The sequence below is a fragment of the Ctenopharyngodon idella genome, chromosome 18 (genome assembly GCF_019924925.1).
Source record: "Ctenopharyngodon idella isolate HZGC_01 chromosome 18, HZGC01, whole genome shotgun sequence".
Taxonomy (NCBI): Eukaryota; Metazoa; Chordata; class Actinopteri; order Cypriniformes; family Xenocyprididae; genus Ctenopharyngodon; species Ctenopharyngodon idella.
Genome location: NC_067237.1, coordinates 22,073,930 through 22,095,698, shown reverse-complemented (window position 1 = coordinate 22,095,698; position 21,769 = coordinate 22,073,930). Strand labels below are relative to the sequence as shown.

At 37.1% G+C, this 21,769-nt stretch overlaps 1 protein-coding gene across 2 annotated transcripts in view; it reads right to left on the bottom strand.

The window, feature by feature from the left end:
- The window catches only part of igf1ra (insulin-like growth factor 1a receptor), a 113,493-nt gene that overhangs the window by 83,569 nt on the left and 8,155 nt on the right, over positions 1–21,769 (bottom strand). For both annotated transcript variants that reach the window (XM_051871460.1, XM_051871459.1), the window contains exon 2: positions 9,413–9,976. In XM_051871460.1, the coding sequence (XP_051727420.1) occupies positions 9,413–9,976 (564 nt within the window). The remainder of the gene's footprint in view (positions 1–9,412; positions 9,977–21,769) is intronic.

The following is a 21,769-nucleotide window of genomic DNA, read 5'->3' as shown; positions in this document are numbered from 1 at the left end:
AAGAGCCAGACTGCAGATTTTGGGCAGCTGAAGTTAACAGATTTCTCAGAAAATCATGTAGTGTATGATAGGCACAGACTTCAGTCTATGATTCAGAGGATATCAAACACGTTATACCTCACAATAGGGCTGGACAGTATATCGAGTTTGCATGATATACCGATATATTTTTAAATATACGATATGGAATGAGGCGGTATACAGTAGTTTTATACGAGCGCATCTGAAAAACAGTGGTGGACGTCGCAGAGTGCTGCTGCGGAAATGCATAATACAATTTGGCTTAAACATGAGAAATGCTTAATATTAAGGGCTTTAAAAATAACTCGTAAGATTAAGATATAGTTAACACGTAGGCCTATAGTTTAAAGCGGCTTGCCCCGTCAGATGCTGTGACTGATTCATGTGCGGACAGATATTTGCGCTGTATGCTTTTGTGATGTGGTGTTTTCCTAAGCGCATAGCTTACATTTCACAGGTATATTCTCCATCTGTAAATGTTAGAAAGTCATACAAATATTTCCATTTTGCTGTCAGGAGTTGACAAACCTTCTGCTAGCGAATCTCATTCTCTAAACTTCATAGACTTCCGTGAACGAGCGCCACCACGGCGCATTCGCGCCAAACAGACGGAGCTCAATAGAATGGGATCACCATAATTCTGACTAAAATATACATTTTGATAAAATGTTTGTTGTTGAACAATAAATGTGCCATATAAATGTGCCATATATATATATAAAATTTTATGATATATTATATATATATATATATATATATATATATATATATAGCTAATTAGTCTGCTTTTGTTTTAATTTTAATTTTTAGTCTAGTGAATTTAACTTCTGCTTTAAAAAGCATTATTTTTATTTTTTGATTGTAATGTTACAATGTTAGAATGTAAAGTAACTTTCTCTTTTTTGCACATACTGTAGGCCTATTAGTGTGCCAGACTACATGGTTACATTCACTATATTTGTATTAATAGCTTTCAATATGAACACTGTTTGTAGGACAACATTAGGCAGGATGTTAAATTAAGATTTTTAAGAAGTAAATAAAGATTTTTTTTTCTAAATCCAAATAGAAAAATGTAGAAAATACCGAGATATATACCGTATATCGCCATTTAGCCAAAAAATACTGAGATATGAGTTTTTGGCCATATCGCCCAACCCTACCTCACAACATAAAGGCAAATGATCAATAATTATGGGTTTTGTCACAATTGTGCCAGTCTAAAAAGTCCAGCAGAATCCAGTAAGTTGATTTTGTCGTCTTCAGTGAACAGTCCAGTTTGGATCACAGCAGAGATTGGAAAAAGATCTGATCAGATTAGTGAAGGGGATTTTTTAATGTCTAGAAGGAAAAAAGTAGCATGTTTAGGGCCAGAGAAGGACAGTAAACCAATTAACTTTGTTTACTTGGATACATATTAATGAGCAAGTTCACTTGCTTTTCCAGAAATGGAAATGGAAGAAGACCCGTTTTGTAGATTTCTTCACAAAGAGCTTTAGAAAAACATTAGACCTCCCACACATGTCTGGGCAAGGCCAGTGATTACACACAACCTACAGGGATATGACACAGGACACGACATCCTCCTCACAAAAACAGACACCCCCTCCTCGACACCCCCAGGTTGTGTCTTGTGCTTCTCCTTTATCATCCTGAAATACATTGACTCTGACTTCTAAGTCAAATGGAATAACACAAACACATCCTGGTCTTCCCAAAGCATTATGTATCTGTTTCTATCATTACAGCAGGAGATCATAGAAAACCCTTTAAAGAGGATTTCAAAATTTCCAAACATCCAGAGACATCTGCAAAACTATGAAAGTCTTCATCTCAGAGCTAAACTACTCTGCTTGGAGCACCAGACTCATACTAAAACTTTCTATATCAATAGAGAGATACATAGACAGATAGGACAGACAGACAGACACAGGGTCCAAAATGAACTTTTTGCCAATGGAGTTACAAATGGAGGAATTAAAAAAGAAACATTAAAGACAAACTTATAATTATACATTTTCCACTGAAGTAAAAGTTAGAAAATGTGAAGTTGTTATATTTTCTTTAGTAGACATTTGTATATCTTTGATTTGAATCAGTCACATCAGCAAAGGTCAGACAGATACACACTGAGAGACTGAAAGACTGACAGACATACTGAGAGATTCAAAGACAGACAGATACTAAGAGATTCGAAGACAGAAAGACAGACAGATACAGAGAGATACAAAGACAGACAGACAGACAGATACAGAGAGATTCAAAGACAGACGGACAGATACAGAGATATTCAAAGACAGACGGACAGATACAGAGACATTCAAAGACAGACAGACAGACAGACAGACAGATACAGAGAGATTCAAAGACAGACAGACAAACAGATACAATGAGATTCAAAGACAGACGGACGGACAGATACAGAGAGATTCAAAGACAGACAGACAGATACAGAGAGATACAAAGACAGACAGACAGATACAGAGAGATACAAAGACAGACAGACAGATACAGAGAGATACAAAGACAGACAGACAGATACAGAGAGATTCAAAGACAGACAGACAGATACTGAGAGATACAAAGACAGACAGACAGATACAGAGAGATTCAAAGACAGACGCACGGACAGATACAGAGAGATTCAAAGACAGACAGACACTGAGAGATTCAAAGACAAGACAGACGGACAGATACAGAGAGATTCAAAGACAGACAGACGGACAGATACCGAGATTCAAAGACAGAAAGACAGAGATTCAAAGACAGACTGATGGACAGATACCGAGATTCAAAGACAGATGGACAGATACTAAGAGATTCAAAGACTCGGATAAACAGTGAAAGAATAAAATAGTGATAGAATGAAAGACAGACAGATGATCGATAAATAGATTCTAAGAAACTGAAAGACAGATAGACAATAGACAGACAGACAGATATATAGAGATTGGACTGGACTAAACACTAAACCAGTAGCAATCATGACTAAATATTAAGCACTGTTCTGTGAGAGATGGTCAGTTTAGCCTTCATTAGACGCCACTATCTGAGCTGATCTGTGCTTTACACAGGAAATCTGCAATCTGCGTATTATGTGGCACAGCTGTGGAATGCAAACAATCCCAGGTATGCAAGCCATAGAGGATTCAAAAAGGTTTGATCGGACAAATCAGCTAGCCTTCGTAACAACAACAAGAGTTTGCATTGTTGTTTGGTGTCGTTTAGCAGCCCATGAAGCCCAGGGGGCTCAAACCCACGCTCAGATCCCGTTATCCAACAATCCTCTCCCCCTCCCTCTCTGGTCTGGGGTACGCAAGCGTGTTTTTCGGGGGAAGACGTGCTTGTCTGGATCAGAGTGACCTGAGGGGCCCATTCAGACCAGACCACAGAGTAGGTGAGGTCCCAAACCCTGCACACATGCACACACACACACACACACACACACACACACACACACACACACACACACGAGTACAAACACACAATGTCAGAGAGGCCACAAGTGAGCAAACAACTGGATGGGTCACTAGAGTAACAGGCAGACGGGTGGTGGGGCCAGGAGTGTAAACAGTGAGAAGAGCTATCTAACGGCTAGAGCTGTTAACAGCCTGCGATAAGAGCCCTGGAAGAGAGAGAGGAGGAAATGGCAGTAAAACTGTTGAGAGGGGGCCGTAAAGAAAAAAACAACAGACAAAATAAGTGGGAAGGGAGGAGAGGTTGGCGGACAGGAGGGAGGAGATTAAGGAGGGCTGATGGTTCGCTCCCCCTCGCTGAAGAGTCTTGTTTTTGTGCTTGTAAACTTGACATTTCTGTGACATTTCTCCTCTACACTTCGTCTCTCACAGACTTGAGGACGTCCGTTGCATGCCTCCTCCCTACAGACCCCTTCCTATTCCCACCGTCAACCGAACTGGCATTGCAAAATGTCTCCGGAGACAAAGAGCAGAGACACATTTAAACACACAGAGACACACACACACAGATTACAAACATACACTAATCATACCTACAGTCACCACCAGGGGCTCCATTTAGACTTTACAACAACATTCTCAGCTGTCATACTCAGTTGAAGATTGTTTATTTTTTATTTATTTTGGTGGTTTTATGCCATGTCAGCATCTAAGGCTATGTTCATGGCAAAAACAGGGTAAAAATTGGTGTAAATATACAAGTAAATAAACATTTAAAAAGGAGATCATGGATAAACAAGATTAAATAATTAGTTTGTTATTATTTTTTATTTAATTTTATACTTAGCTGAAGTAAAATACTTGTAAAACATATTACAGACCTGCTCTAAAATAAATAGTGGGGTCCGTCTATTTGAGACCACTTGTGTAAATGCTTCTTCTTTGAATCCAAATTCAGATTTTACTTTCTTTATTACTATTTCTTTATCACCAGAGCTAGATTATTCGAGCCATAAGCAGGTTAACAAACATACATTTACAGGCAGAGTTAAGACAAACAATGGGAATGCATTACAAATGGAAAGTCCATGAACTCCAGACACACGCATGCATACACAGAGGTGATGGTAACAAGTGCAAGCAAGAACAGGCAAGGAATGCTTTAATGGTCTTACATTTCAGAAAAAAAAGCAAACAATAGTGCTGCTGTGGACACCCTCATCTCATAACAAACAGGCAGAGTCTCGCGCACATACGCAGGAGCTGATCGACGATTGGTCGCTGACAGCAACTCTTGGTGCACTAATTAGAGAGAGAGGACTGATCCAAATTGACTACAAAACCACTGTGTACCCTTGAAGAAACATCTGTGCACAAGAAAAACAAGGCAATTATGCTGAGGGGTGGAGAAGACTGTCCTCCACAGAGAGCCAGAAGGCTGCTCCGAGTGAGAGGCCATCAAGCTAATACTAAAGACTTTGAATGTTTGGAAGTCTGATTCATTTTGGTGAATCACTTAGTTTGAAAAAAGTCATTCAAAGTTCTCTGTTGCTGCGTCCCAATTCGCCTATTATGCCCTAAAAGTCATGTACTGTTTCTGTGTAGCAGAAGAGTAGGCAAGCTTTGGGACATACTACTTTGTCATAGTTGCATCTTTAACAGACCGCTCTGTCACTTAGTTAAGTGCATCCTGTCACTGTTTAAACTGCCCTGTCAATCATCTTGTCACTGTTAAAATCCTCCACATTCAATTTAATTTCATTTCCTACCGTATCAGAGAGAAATGTAGTAGCACGTTGATCTGCCAGTTGTGGGTCTTTCATGTGGAGAACTCGCCTCATGTGTTTGCAAAATTATGCATTTAAAAATGACCATACGTATCTTTATAAGAGTTCACAATGTTGTTGCAGATGAAATATATTGTGAATAACATTGAATAAACATCTTTTCGTCAGTTTAGATAGTGATCATTAGTCCTCCTTAGATCATTACTTGAACGTCGGTCTCGACCATCTGCCATTTTTGTAGTTTTCTTATTCTTGTTTGTAGTTCTAATTGAATCCTCGTCCAACACGGAATGGGTTGTGAGCAGTATTAGTCATTAGAGTGTGCATAGATCTGCACTTCAAATTCTAACTGGAAATAGTAGACCATCCGGGCATCTTTGGAATATTCAACATACTAGGATTTGGGGCAATAATTCTAATTTCGAATACCATTTAGGACGGATAGTGTGCGAATTGGGATGCGGCATGTGATTTTCAAATGTTTTGCTAATTGTTTAAGACTGAATAATTAAAAAGAAGGATTCATTTACAAGTCACCAGTCATTTGCCTTCATCACCTAAAATTCTGTATTCTCCGTCACAGAACTAGTTTCTACTAAGATGGCCTCTTCAACTTTTTACAAAATTTTTAAGCTTAAAGTCAACATGAACCAGTGTTCACAACCCACTTTTCTTCAATAATGTGAAATATTTCAAAATGAATCAGGATGTTCAGTTTGTTTTTTGTTTTTTTTAAAGAAACTTTAGAGAGGGACTTAGAGAGGGATTTGACTGTGAAAAGTTGTGGCTATATAAAGGTTGGATGAAAAATAAAATAAATATATGACATCAGTCACAAAAAAAGTTGTTTTCAAATAGATAAAGTGATTACATTTTGAAAAAAAAAAATATATATATGATTATGATTCAAATGAATAGACCGCAACAAAACCCAAAACGAGTATTAAGAAAGTAAACTGAGTACAAGTATGTACTGGCTTATGTATTGGCTTTGCCTCGTCATGACAAAATAAATCCGTGAAGGAAGTTTAGACTAGGGCTAGGTTAAAAATATCAATTGAATCAAGTGAATCGCGCCTACATCCAATAAATCGCAATAAGCATGTGCTTTAATTGTTATTTTTGATATGAAAAAGTCTCAGCTTTCAAATTCTGTCAATTTTATTATGAAATTCCAACTATAAATACCGTTTCGCTGCTCTTTTTTAATGTTGCGTGACAGATCACTGAAGCACTCAAGCGAATGAACATCAGAAGGTATTGTGGTAAGCAGGACGAGGCAGAGCTGTGGGAACGAGCGAGGCCGGTGGCGCAATTGCTAATAAGCGTCACCTGCGTGCCACGCAGCTTACTGAAATCTGTATCATGTCTCATGTAATTGCTTAATCAGCGTTTCAACTGCGGAAAGACATCAGTTAAACAACTTGTAAACAATACCACGTATTGTTACATTTACCTCAGAAAAGCCATTAAATGTCGATAATTTTTCTAGCTAACTATTGAGTTTAACAATAAAAAGGACCATTTTGCTAAATATATACGCTATATTGTTTGTTCATTGTATTTTTAACCTGTTCTTCAATATTTAATGTATGTTTGAATAAATCCATCATGTTTTTACGACAACCACCATTTAAATGTCTATATTTAAAAAAAAAAACGAGCAGAAACATTATTTTTAATAACATAATTGTTAAAAAGTTATTACTATAACATTATTATAATAACTTCCTTTTGTGTAATTTGAAAGTAAGTAGCAAATCTGTTCATTTTAACCTTTAATATTATAGTATTGTACCAATTGTGACTTCTCTTGAACTTTAATCGTTCTCACCAACATTTGTGCCTCAAGAACACAGCAAGCTGCCGACAGCTCATAAAGCGTAGGAAAATGCTGGGGTGTGATTTTCATAGACAAATTGTTGATTCCTTTGAAGCTCCATGTGGAAACACTGGCGGGAAACGTACACAATCGGACAGGTGGCAGCCCACTGCTTGTTCCAGTAAGTTCTTTGGAGAACACAGATCAATCAGTCGGACCATTAGTACGTTCTATCTGCTGTGACTACCAGTCGTTGTCTTTGTTTGACTGTTTGAGCCTTGGATACAGGTGACTCACACCTCCCCACCTCTGCAAAGGCAAAAACACGGCATTCAGACACAAGATTACCATACTGAACAGGTGTGCAGGGGAGCAAGTGCTGACATGATGTGGGCGGGACTGCCGGGAAGAGACTGTATCAGCAGTGCAGAGGGGAGTCGCTGGAAAAAGGACACTCAAGAACAGAGTCGCCCACTGATGTGGATCAAATCTCCTGGTAGGGTCGAAGCACATCACCTCCGTACCTTCCTTAAATGCGTACTCCTCAGAATTGTCGGATTCAAAGAATCCCAAGAGCAACAATAAACATTCAGGCTGTAATGGAGCGCGTTTCTGAAGAGGGTTGATTTCCTCTGTTTGTTTTCTGGCAGAGGGAAAGAGGAGGGAGGGCAGCTCTCTGACGGTCTCTCCGAGCCTGGGACTTGCATGGTCTGCAGGTCTCTTGAAGGCCAGGGGTGGAGAGTGCTGTAGTGTTCTCATCCATTATGCTTTTCCCACCATTCTTGTGTGCTTGGGAGAGGAAGAGGGAGCAAACATTCATAAAGGGTAGTTCACTTTCCCAGGCATTCCCGGTCAGATGTAAGGGACACACTGGCATTCATATCTACTGACCTCATGACTACAGAGATAAGAAATCGTAGAAGATATTTTGGCCCCAGCCAGGTGATTTTCTCATGTTCTATCGATCCCATCCACACACACACACACAAAAAAAAAAAAAAAAAAATGCATTTGGGACATCAAAGTACTACTATCTAACCAAATCATCTTCTTAAACTAAGCCCATTCATACCTTGCAGTAACCATAGAGCAGTTTTGAATTACACACAAGAGAATTAATCTACAATAAACATGAAATTAATCAAAGGATGTCCATGTGATAAATAAAAAAAACAAACAAAAAAAAAATGTAGAAATTAGAGGTCCACCAATGTGGATTTTTCAATAGTTGTTGATGCCAACAGCAAATAACATGAACACAAATTTCACTCAAACTTTCCTCAAAAATACTTGAAAGCTTGCATTATTCATTAGGTGTGCAGGATCACTGTTATATCTTCCAATAGTCAATGTCTGATGTAAACCAATGTAAACAATTATATTATATATATTATAAACCCAATATTTACTCAAAATTTAAAACTAAAAAAACAAACAAAATGTCTGTAAAATTTCTCAAAAAAACAATATTCTCAAAAATCTTAACAATTGCCAAATATTGGCCTAATAATCACCCTGACTGATATATCGGTCTATCACTACTGCACAATAAGCCACAGAAGAGCTTCAAACCTACAACACAACAGAAAATCTAACATAAACTGAAAGGATGTGCAATTCTCAAAGGATTTCACTTGATATTTCAAAAACAAGGGTATAAATTCATAGTTGATGCAGTTCACTCCAAAAAAAAAATCTGCCAAGTGGAAACGGTTTTTCAGGTATGGTTATAAGCACAATGCAATAATCTCAGTGGCCAAATATTGGCGAATTACATCAATCGATCACTAGTATAAAAGTACAAAAATGCATAATCCAACCAACTTCAACAGCAATCAAACAGAAAATGGTGAGGTAAGAGTGCAGTTACACATTACTAAGGGTTCAAAAAGCACATTTTTCTGGACAATTATTCAATGAATAAAGGTCATTATCATCCTGCACTATTTTTTGTGTAGAGCTCCTAACAGAACGACACCTCAGGTCACAGAAATCCTTGTTTTGTTTTCAGGACCCTCTGTCTTCAGCTACTGTCAAAGTCTTTGATGAACTGGTAGACACTAGTCATAACTCTCTCAACACAACATAGATTACACTAACCAAATATTTACCTGACAAGACCCTGACAAAGAGACAGACCTTCAGTTCCCAAGCAAAGCAAACAGTATCCCTCCATCGGTTTAGCTAAACTCAGCTTTATCTTATGCAATCCAAGCCTCATGCAGTTTCACAATTCATTTCACTATTCATTCAAATCCCAAGTGAAGGAACGATATGTTAAATGCCAGCAGATGTGAATCCATCAGAAATAAATCCTGAAATAAATCAAACATTCGCAAGAGCAGGTCAGGTTGGCAAGTTCTTACCCTTCTGGCAGTAGCTGGAGGTCCAGCAGCGGTAGCTGTAGTTGTCATTGAAGCTGGTCCTAATACACTTCGGACTCTCCTCCATGATACCTGGACAAACATCACCGCATTCTTTGGACTGCTTGTTCCCATTGATGTAGTTGTTAAACTCTGCATCCATAATGAGCGACCAGTCCACTGAGTCCAAGTAACACAGCTCTGGATTCTTTTCGATTCTGATGGCCCCTCTGGTGATGTTCCTCAAGTTGTAGAGACCAATATCTTTCAGGCTGGTCATTTCGAAGATGACCAGGGCGTAGTTGTAGAACAGGTTGCGTCCTCGAATGACGGTGAGGTTGGGGAAGAGAATGCTCAGGCTGTCCAGGCCGGAGACACGAAACAGGAGAAGGTAGTCAGTGACCATGGTCAGCTTGGGGAAGGACAGGGTGCGAAAGTGTTCCTGGTTGAGGTTGTTATTCTTGTCTCCAATGAGAAGGATCTGCAGGTAGCCTTCCACCACCGTGCAGTTCTCCAGCTTCTTGAACTCACTGATGTCATTGCGGATATCAATGTGAGGACCACAGACTGGAATGGGGGGAAAAAAACAAAAACAAAACAGTACAGTTAGACATATTTGATCAAAACTGAATGTTTTAAGGCTTCTTTATTAACATTTATAATGTATGCATTTCATTATTAAAGGCACAATATGTAATTTTCGCCACTAGAGGTCGCTTATTCAAAACAGGTGTAGCTTGATGATGATTTTTCTGTTGGTAAATGTATCCAAACAGTTGCTCACCTGTCTAAAAAAAAAAAAAAAAAAACACATAATATATTAAAAGCGTCTTTGGTGTTTCCAAGGTTTCTATGAAAGTAGAACTGGAAACCGAGGGTAACGCGGATATGATGTCATTGACATGCAACAAAATGACACGGTCCGTGTCCTGGTTAAAATTGCTGACTTCTCTGGATTTAAACGTTGGAAACATTTGGGATAATGTCAGTACACAAGTTAACGAAATACATAACATTGTTGTAGTGGTTTTTGGATATTTTAATCTAAAAATCTACTTATTGTACCTTTAATAGAAATGAATAAAGAAATAAGCAAATAAATATTGGGATATTTATATGAGGATATTGTGATGAAATAAATCCACTGTCACTTGTGATGAGCAAGGGACAGTGGAAAAATAATCTCAGAGCATGCTCTTAATTTACAGCAGCTTAGAAGGGATCTGCCAAGTTATCCTATATAACCCTCAGACACTGTAGCACTCCCAGAATTAGGATTGACTGGGTTGCCACTTTATATCAATGTTGCTGCTGGTTATTTTTCTCTCTTTAAAGTCACTGAAGGAGGCAAATAACCGAAACATCTGTAGGCCGCACAGGCTATTGGATATCATCAACCAATAACCAATAACAATATAGCTATTTAAACATTTTTCTTTAGCACCCTAGCATCCGATCTGGCTAAATTCAGGTATAGAACATTCACATTTCACAGTCCATTCGATTCACGTTCTAAATTTTTCTTCGTAAATACCCATTTTCACCCAAAATACATCAAATTAGGGGTGTAAAAGTGGTTACTGTTATACATTTACACTGTTATATTAGTCTGTTATACATATATACTGTTATACAGTACCATCATTCTCATTCATTTCCTTTTTTTCAGACTTTTGTTTTCATACACATGGCCATGATTGATTGATTAATACTTTTCTGGTTTCATCTAACATTTACAGATAAATCAATTAATCAATAGTATAAACAAAAATTCCCATTGGTTTAAGACAAACCCACTACAGGGGAAAATAAGGAAAAACTACAGATATACTGGATTTAAAGTAGTAAAACGGAAGCAGTAACAGATCTTTTTTTCCAATATTATGATGCACATCCGAGGGAAAAGGAAAAAACATAGGGCAGGAACTTGGTTCTAACAATCAGTTTTTGATTGGATTTTGAAATGTGGGTGAAAAATGAATGCGAGCTTGCAGTCGACTATGGAGGGTTTAAAAGGACTAAATTACTGAAGAAGCCAAAGATATCAGAGAGAAGTCTGACGTTTTCACAAGATGATTTTGATTAAAAATTACAATGTCAAAAAAACATTATTGAATCATACAAAATAACAACATGCACTTATAAAATAGATAGCGTGAATTTTGTATGCCTTGTATGTCGACCAATATGATCCACATTAGCATGAGTAAAACTTTGAAGAGCCAAAGGCTCATATTAAACAAATGATAAACCCTTGAAAGATAACACAGTTAAACAGTAGCATGAACCCAACAAAAGGGACAATATGAAAGGTCAAGAAGATTTACATACTACAGACCATCTACAGTGAGAGGAGTAATTTACACCATAATAACAAAACAAATGTATGGTGTCCCAGAAGGTAAAAGAGATCAGCAGAAGAATTGTCTTGACATATGAACTCCTTTGGCTAAACCTTTTATGTTCTTAGAGAGGCTTAGGTCAACTACTCTGATAGAGAGAATATCACAGGGCCTCTATAAGACAAATGGAAATGTTTCTCCCTGCCACGTGGGAAAAAAACAACACAGCTATGGCTGCCAGAACACATGGTCCCATACAGAAACAACCTTATCAATCTCTCTTCACAGCCACGATCTAAATAGCCCATTGCAAGGCGCAGAAGATGGTGAACTTTTGAGTAATGCAGAAAGGTCAAAATTTCAACAATCTCAGATTGCCTACTGTGCATTATTCTGACAGGAGTGGAAACCGCTTTTCCTGACACGAATTTCCTGTGAAAATGACACGCTTCATGAATCTAAATCCCATTTGAGGTTACTCCATAACCGGTGTGCCAAAAATAGCAAGCTTGTTGTTTAAAAAAAGATCTTTATTTGCTCCTGACAGTGTATTACGCTCATCCAAATTTAGAACGGAAATGATTGCTCCACGAAAAAAAATAGCATTTGCTTTCCCGTATCATCACAAATGCCCCAGGGCTGCACTTGGGAGTCATGGAGCTGCATGTCTCCTTTGTTTCATTGCGGCATTTTTTTTCTCCTTCACAATCCCGGGAGAGGGAGGAGAGCCGGAGTGACTCGCACACAAAGACTAATTTGTTTGTTGATAAAGAGAAACTTTAGTCCTCAGTTCCGGTTGGATCCATTAATAAATCTAGGCGGTCTGGAAAGACACAAAGAGGGAGACACAGAATGGGAAGAGAGAGACAGCGATATGGTGTCTGTCAGTTACACAAAAGTAGAATAAACTGCTGTATAAAAAAAACCCACCTGACAGCATGTCAAAATGGCTAAAAGTTTATTTACCAGCTAAAAGGTCATTTGAATTGAAAAACACATACCAAAAAACTTCTTGCCTCAGAAACCGATTTAAAAAAAAACGTGCAATGTGCTGAAAAGAGTCTCATATCTCCTTAAACTGCCACACAAGAAGAGTGAAGCCAACTGACACAAACATGCCCACCAGTTGACCTCCACATTGAATCGTCCAAGATGATCCGAGGCCAAAGAGCTCACCCAGTTCCTATTCTCTTTCCAAAGATCCGGCTGTTCCGTAAACACAGCCAGTCAGAGAAGCATCTGAACCCTTCTCCACCCTTGTCCTGTTGGTGTTGCTTTCAACAGGTCAGATTTTACAGTTAAAGGATCCAGTGCAACCGGTCTGTACTTAAAGGACAGTTTCCTTCTAAAAGAAGGACTACATTTTTTCTGAGATTATCCAACAGAAATATTGACTTCTTGCTCACTTGCAAAATTTCAGCTTGCATAAACTCTGAAATGCTTCGAAGGCAAGTTTATGGTTTTAGTCATGCACAATAACAATAAAGTTTGTTTTTCTGCTTTTTAGAGCAAATAATTGAAAAAAACAGAATGAGACCCACACTGAAAGTTTGAGTAGATGGTAAATAAGATAGGACAAAAACTCGTTGTTAGTGGAAAACAATGACAATCTATCCTAACTCATTAATCAGTAGAAGATGACTGCTGCTTGGCTATAAAGCATCCATGTTACTTCAGGCTAAATGTTGTTATTATACTGGATGCTCCATATAGTTCAGCAGACAGTATGAGTTAGGGTTAGGTGAAAACGCAGCATGATGCAGCATAATCACAGCCAATCAGAACATTTAATGTTTAATATGCAGTTATGTTGTGAAGTGGAATTGTAGTGGAAAAGGCAACCAACAAAATTGTCATGACACTCATCTCCGTTTGTTGAGATAAAAACTCATTGAAACTTTATGGTGTCACTTTAAATTTAGAAAACAACTGAATACATAGCATTTGTCAGATATATCCCAAAAGGAAATGCATGAAATAAAACTATACTACCATTTACAAAAAAAATTTTTGCAGCAAGGACGCATTTAATTGAACAAAAGTGATATTAAAGGGGTAGTTCACCCAAAAATGAAAATTCTGCCATTTATTACTCACGCTCATGCCGTTCCAGACTCGTAAGACCTTTGTTAATCTTCGGAACGCAAATTGAGATATTTTTGTTTAAATCCGATGGCTACGAATTATTTAGTGATGGCCGATTTCAAAACACTGCTTCAGGAAGCTTCGGAGCATAATGAATCAGCGTGTCGAATCCGCAGTTTGGAGCGCCAAAGTCACGTGATTTCAGCAGTTTGGCGGTTTGACACGCGATCCGAATCATGATTCAACACGCTGATTCATAACACTCCGAATCTTCCTGAAGCAGTGTTTTGAAATCGGCCATCACTAAATAAGTTGTTTTGTATTTTTTGACGCACCAAAAATATTCTCGTCGCTTTATAATATTAATATTGAACCACTGAACTCACATGAACTGATTTAAATATGTTTTTAGTACCTTTATGGATCTTGAGAGGGGAAATGTCATTGCTCCCTATGTAGGCCTCACGGAGCCATCGGATTTAAACAAAAATATCTTAATTTGTGTTCCGAAGATCAACGAAGGTCTTATGGGTGTAAAACGGCACGAGGGTGAGTAATTAATGACAGAATTTTCATTTTTGGGTTAACTAACCCTTTAAAACAATTATATAATGTTACAAAAGATTTCTAGCTCAAATAAATGCTGTACTTTTGACCTTTCTTTTCATCAAAGAATCCTGACTAAAAAAAAAAAAAAGTAAAAAAAAGTTTCTACAAAAATATTACACTGCACAACTGTTTTCCACAACGATAAGAACAAGAAGTGTTTCTTGAGTAGCAAATCTCTGAAGAATCATGTGACACTGAAGACTGGAATAACGGCTGCTGAATATTCAGCTTTGCCAAAGGAAAACATTTCTAATTAGAAAACAATTATAAATTGTATTTCACAATATTACTGTTTTTACTATATTTTTAATCAAATAAATGCAAAACAAGTTGCAAAACAACTCTGTATAATGGAAAAAAGATGGTGATTATTAGTTGCAAATAATAATATTTAATGTTTTCAGTATAAAAAAAAAAAAAAAAAATGCACAAATAAAACAATTACAAGTTATCGGTTATCACATACTTTTGCATAAAAACAATAATTATTAAAGCTGAGAAAAAAATTATATTAGTCAGTCTCCAAATAGATGATTGCTCTTTACCACTCAAACCGTAACAAATTGAGTTGAGAATGTGTGTAGTCAAAAACACAAATGAAACACACTCATTGACCGCAAGATTTATGAGTGAGGACTTATGTGGCTTATTCTGTCCAAATCATAACCTCTGGGGTCCAGATTAAATGACAATTACGGTCATTATGACCCACTTGCATCACGTTGGCCAAAACTAATATTGAGTCAAGTCATCTGAAATGAAATTTTAAAAGTGCTACTCTGGGAATTACATAAATGTGTGTTTGAAATAGTCAGAAAAGCTTATTCCTTTTTTTTTTTTTTTTTTTTTTTTTTTTTTAAGTGAAAAGAAACATAATACAAAGGAAAGCTTCCACATCCTTCCCACGCCACCTCAGCAGTGAGCAGCAGTGTTAAGGTCCTCAAATCATTTTCCCTAAGAGGATTGTACTCAGCTCTGCGTTCAGCTATAATCATCAGGAATCAGTTCATATTATCTGGCCAATCCTCCCTGAGAGGTCATGGGCTCAGCTCTCATTCATGTCACCTGCACTTGTTGTCTTACCAAGATGCAAAATTCAACTGTAGTGGTCGACCGATATTGATTTTTTGAGGGCCGATGTAGATGCCGATGTCGATGCCTAAGACAGCAAGGTGGCTGATGGCCGATATAAAGCTGATATATGTTTTCAAATAAAGCAACCCTTTACAATGCGAGTAAATCACTTGCGTATGCGACCAGATTTCACGAGAGGTGACTAAAAAAAAAGTCTTTAATTAGCCAATGGCTAGTAAACTGTATGATTACCTGTAATTGTGTTAGAGGCAAAAAATAAGTTTAGCACAGATATAATTTTATTGCCTGCTGAGCTTTTATGAACCGTCGCTTGGCTGAGAGCGCCCTCTGTCACTCTCTCACACAAGCGCACTCAACATGAGAGAAAAAGAGAGCACACGCAGGGCTTGTTGAAAAAACGGTCACTGTCCCGATCGGACCAGTGCTGCGTCGTCATGAAAGTTTATCATTTGCATGCATTTTTAGACTTGCCAATTTAAACATTCAACCACAAGAAGACGCAAAAGACAACTCACGCACACTGTGTGAGAAGTTCTGTGTGCGCAAACTGCACATCCGAAGCACGTGCCTTGCTCTTGAACGGACAATATCAAATTGTCAAAATGCCCGTCTTGGCGAGTATCCTAGTAAAGATAGTTGGTTATATCTTAAGTGAACATAAACATTCGAGAAATAATATGCATGTGTACAGTATCAGTATTGGATCCGTGCATTATATCTTAAAGTGACAGCAGCCTAATATTCCTGCTGCTGTCTTCAGACTGCAAAAAAAAAAAAAAAAAAAAGTTCACTCATTGCTCTTGATTGAATAACTTTTGTAACTTTGATAAGGATTCATCTATATTTAATTTATACAGTGAAGACTATGCAGTGTTATTTTACATTTGATTACTTTATTCAATTTCTGTACATAATCTACCTAATCTGTATTTAACTACTGTTAGATCTACCTGAAAAACCTGAAACGCACTGTTTATTTAATTTGCATCTTTGTTCTGTTGTTTATTTGTGCTGTTGCTTGCAGTTTAATCATTTGTTCTTACTTTATTACAGACTGTTTACTTGACTTTAATTTATGTAGATTTTTTTCATTTGCATTGTTCTTGCATTCCATGTAAAAAGTCTGGCAAGTAAATTAAAAAAAAAAAAAAAATTACTAGCCAATGGCGACTCAAGCTTCAGTGTGTCAGTAGAGGGTTGTAAAGGCAAGGTTACAACTCTAAACACTAATTTTACATAAAGCACACAGTGAAAATTACATGGATATGACATAGTGGCCAACTGGATAAAGCGCTACATAGTTTGAAATCAAGGGTTTAATTTTGTGTTTCATGCTTCTCCAGTGGCAGCTGAACACCCGATTGTCCGCAACCAATTCGGACGTACCGACTATAACGCACAGAATTTGCGCGTTCAAGCAGTCTACAAAGACACACTTCAGAAGATCTCACAGTTGGATTCAACAAAGTCTGCAAGGTTTGCGAAATTAAAAGTTTATTAGATATATTTAAAAATGCCAATAATTGAAAAATGCCAAATATTGGCCCATATATCAGTCTTGGTGATATATATCGGTTCGACCACTATTCAATAGCAAAACAAAAATGCCTACAGTGCTTGTCTTTCACCATGAGCAAACAGTCATTCATTCACTGTGGTTTTCACACCATGCTACAAACAGACTGTTCTGAAATCCAACTCTTGCTGTTAACATTTGATAACCTTTTGCTGGCCTTCCACAGGAATCCCTGTACGTCTGGGATAGACGAGAGAAAAACAAGTCTCATCTATTGCCCTTCTTGAGATCCAGTCTGTAGCCTACTGGCTTCACCAATGACTTGTCTATCCATCAGATCTTATTTCCAAATGAAAAAAAATACACAGCTATTTATTTGAAACCAAAAGCCCCACACTACAGTACATCTTAATTGCAGCTGTTAAAGTGGCCTAAAGAAAATGACAACCCTTGTGGGACCGATTAATATCTTTGAGAGATTATCAAAGGTTACTGAAAGCACTTTGAGTAATCGTTCTCGGAAAACAACACAATTTTAGCAGTTTTCCCGCACTTGCACTGTTATCTGGTGAAGCATTGTTGTGCGACATTGACCAAGCTATAAAACCAGGAAGAGGTTAATCACAAGAGAAGGAGCCAATTCCACTTGAAAGTGAGCATCACTATATAGACCAATTTAAGCGAAAAGGGTGCACAGCAGTCACATACGGTCTCATGTGACTGTTTGGAAGAATATACAAAAAAATATGACAAATGTTCACTGTCACAAGTTTACGGTCAGTAAAATTTTGAAAGAAGTCTATAATCCTCACCAAGGATGCATTTATATGATCAAAAATACAGTAATATTGTGAAATATTAAGAGCCCTATGATTTCAGCAATGCAGAAAACGTGGACGGAATCGCAGAATCCAGTCATAAAAACGGAATTTACTGAATTTTTGATGAATAAAAGTAGATCAGTAGACTTAAATCAAATTGCGATATAGACTAGTGTCTGTGAATATTAAACCACAAAAAAACTATTTATGAATCCTGCATGTTCTGCACAATTTTTCTTCCATGTTTTAATTTTAAAAGTAAAGCTCTGTTATGCAGCACTTTGTTTGTTTGACAAAAAAGTTTGTTTAATGTCATATGTTTTATACCTTCATTTGATTGCCAGAAAAATTTAAATGCACAACACAGAATTTCTGGGGGAAAAAAAAAAAACATTTCATAGAAATTAATTTAAAGAAAATAAATAAATTGTTGTTGTTTTTTGATGCTTTTTGATTATTAAAATTTAATTAAACCATTCAAATGGAATCCAGAAAACTTAAAACAGAAAACAGAATTTGAGAAAAAAAAAAATAAAGCGTATTTCATAGGGTCCTAAAAAAAAAAAAAAAGGAATTTTTGTTAAAACTTTTAATAAACTGTTAAATTGTATAAGTTTCATGAATTCAATTAATTAGACATGCTTTTTGATTACTAAAATTTAATTTAACCATTAAAATTAAAAACGGGGAAAAAAACGGAATCCAGAAAAATTAAAACGGAAAAAACGTAATTTGGAAAAAAATAAAACTGAATCTGGGAAAAAATAAAACAGATTTCATAGGGCACTCCACTAAATATTATTATTATTTAAAATAACTGTTTGCTATTTTAATATATTTTAAAATGTAATTTATTCCTGTGATGGCAAAGCTGAATTTTCAGCAGCCATTACTCCAGTCTACAGTGTCACATGATCCTTCAGAAATCATTTAATAATATTAGAATGATTCTAATAATTTCTAGAAATATTTATATCATTATAAATGTCTTTACTGTCACTTTTGATGCTTTTAAATGCATTCTTTCTGAATAAAAGCATTAATTTCTTTCATACAAAAAAAAATCCCCACTTTTGAACATTTAAAACAAAATTACTTTGTCTTAACTAAATTTCGGTTAGAAGGCGCTTCGAGTAGCGTCACCTTCCCGCAGTGCCCTTCAAGGGCGCAAAAAGGCCGTTTGGAATTAGTCCAAGGTTTAAACGCCACCAGCCAGACATCTTTCAACATGCACTTATAGGCTGTGCATTTCCTGCACCTTCCTGCGGAAAACAACAAAACGCTGACATTTAGAGTTAATTCCTCTTTCTTGGCACAAATTCAAAGAGCGCTTCGCATTAGACCTCTGCGATGGGGGTATTGAGTCAGCCCCGCAGTAAGGGGGCACAGGGGAGCATGACCAAGTTCCTGGTTTGTGCTCCGCAGTGCTCACACCTGCCACCTCAACTGCTGTTTAATCCCCCACATGCTGGAAGTCATCTGACCACTGGTCTGGTGCTACACTTCCCTTCATTAGCCCTCACTTCAAAAGCACAAGCTCATATGTCAGAGCCCAACTAGTAATACAACACCTCTGCCCCCCCTCGCATGCTCAGCTAGCAAAACTCTGCCTGAAAGATGGAACAACATGGTATGTTGCTGAGGCAGAGGTTTACGAAAGATAGGGGTGAACTAATAGTGCAGAAATACACCCACACAGAGCGGCTAGTATCTTTCAAAAATCCTAAAAACCTCTAGTTCCACAAAGTGAAAAATTATGTAACAGTATAACAAATCTGGATTATACCGATAAGATGACACCAATAATGATTTTAAAGGGTTAGTTCACCCAAAAATTAAAGTTCTGTCATTAATTACTCACCCTCATGTCGTTCCAAACCCGTAAGACCTTTGTTCATCTTCAGAACACAAATGAAGATATTTTTGATAAAATCTGATGGCTCAGTGAGGCCTCTATTAATTTACACCTTCAATACCCAGAAAGGTAGTAAAGACGTATTTAAAACAGTTCATGTGACTACAGTGGTTCAACCTTAATGTTATGAAGTGACGAAAATACTTTTTGTGCACCAAAAAAACAAAATACTGACTTTATTCAACAATTTCCTCTCTTCCGTATCAGTCTCCGACATGCGAGCACCACGATGCATGTGTGTGGTGATGCGAGATACATGTGTTGTCTCATTGTCTGAACTATCCAAACTTTCAAGCTGTGGCAATACAATATCACAATCGATGCAGCACACGCTCTCCTGGCATCGCTTGGCACTGATGACATCTACACCACCAGCTCTTCATTGCTCTCTGTCTTTCAGAAACTTGTGGCTGTGGTTGTGTTGCAGCCTCTTCCATCTCTTTTAGTTCATTCTCTGTATATTCTTATTTGAATAAGTAAGGTTGTGCAAAAAAAATGCAATTCATCCTCTGAAATCTGCAGGCATAGTTATGAACGGTTTTACATTGAACGTGTGTCTTCCTTTGTTTGTAAACTCAGCCCTGCGTTTCCAGGTCACATGTCAGAATGCCAGCTCCTGCGTCCTCACCACACGCATGCACTGTGGCGCTATCATGAACGCGAGTTGGAGACTGATACGGAAGAGAGGAAATTGTTGAATAAAGTCGGTATTTTGTTTTTTTTGGCGCACAAAAAGTATTCTCATCTCTTCATAACTAAGGTTGAACCACTGTAGTCACATGAACTGTTTTAAATATGTCTTTAGTAGCTTTCTGGGCATTTGAAAGTGTTAATTATCTTACTGTCAATGGAGGCCTCACTGAGCCATTGGATTTTATCAAAAATATCTTAATTTGTGTTCTGAAGATGAATGAAGGTCTTGCGGGTGTGGAACGACATGAGGGTGAGTAATTAATGACAGAATTTTCATTTTTGGGTGAACTAACCCTTTAATGTTATCGTTCATGACCAATAAATAGCGAAAATTTAAATTCTACACTATTTTGTCTAAATAAATTAAAAATAACAACTAAACTAAAGCCAATCATTTTAGTTGCTACAAGTGAATTTAGGCATCACAGAATTATGGAAAATTAAGATTTGCTAAAGATTACATTTAACAGTGTTATTAAGTGATTTTTTTAAAGGGGGGGTATCACACACAGTTTCTGCCAATCTAATGTCAATCTTGAGTACATAGAGTAGTAGTGCATCCTTCATATCTCCAAAAAGTCTTTAGTTTTATCATATTTATAAAAGATACATACGCTGTACCAAGTCTTTCCGAAAACAGCCGAGTGCCTGGAGGCGTGCCGTGTGAGCGGAGCTAAAGAGTGAGGAGCACGTTTAGCATGAGAGCAAAGGTTATCTAAATGTAAAAATAGGGGAAATGAGAATGACAATTAAATATCCAATATCAACCAATATCAATCAATATCCAATATCAATCTCTAATATCAGCTGATAACTCATATAGTACCAATACAATACTGTTCAAAAGTTTGGGGTCAGTTAAAAAAAAAAAAGAGAGAGAGATAAATACTATTATTCTGCAAGAAAACATTTCTGTTTCAAATAAATGCTGGTCTTTTGAACTTCCTATTCAAAGAATCCTGAAAAAATATAAAACGAATATTCCACAAAAATATTAAGCAGCACAACTGTTTTCAATAGGGCTGGGTATTGACACAAATTCCAAAATTTGATTCGATTTCAATTCACAAGCTTGCAATTCGATTAGATTTCGATTAAATTCGATTTGATTTTGATTAAATTCGATTCAATTCAATTAAGATTATTTTGGATATATATAAGGAACAGTAACTACATGCCAAAATCTCTCAACTAATGCTGTAAACTATACATGGGAATCAGTTCTACATTACTATAATATTGAAGGATAAAATTAACTGATTTGTACACAAACACTTAAATTAA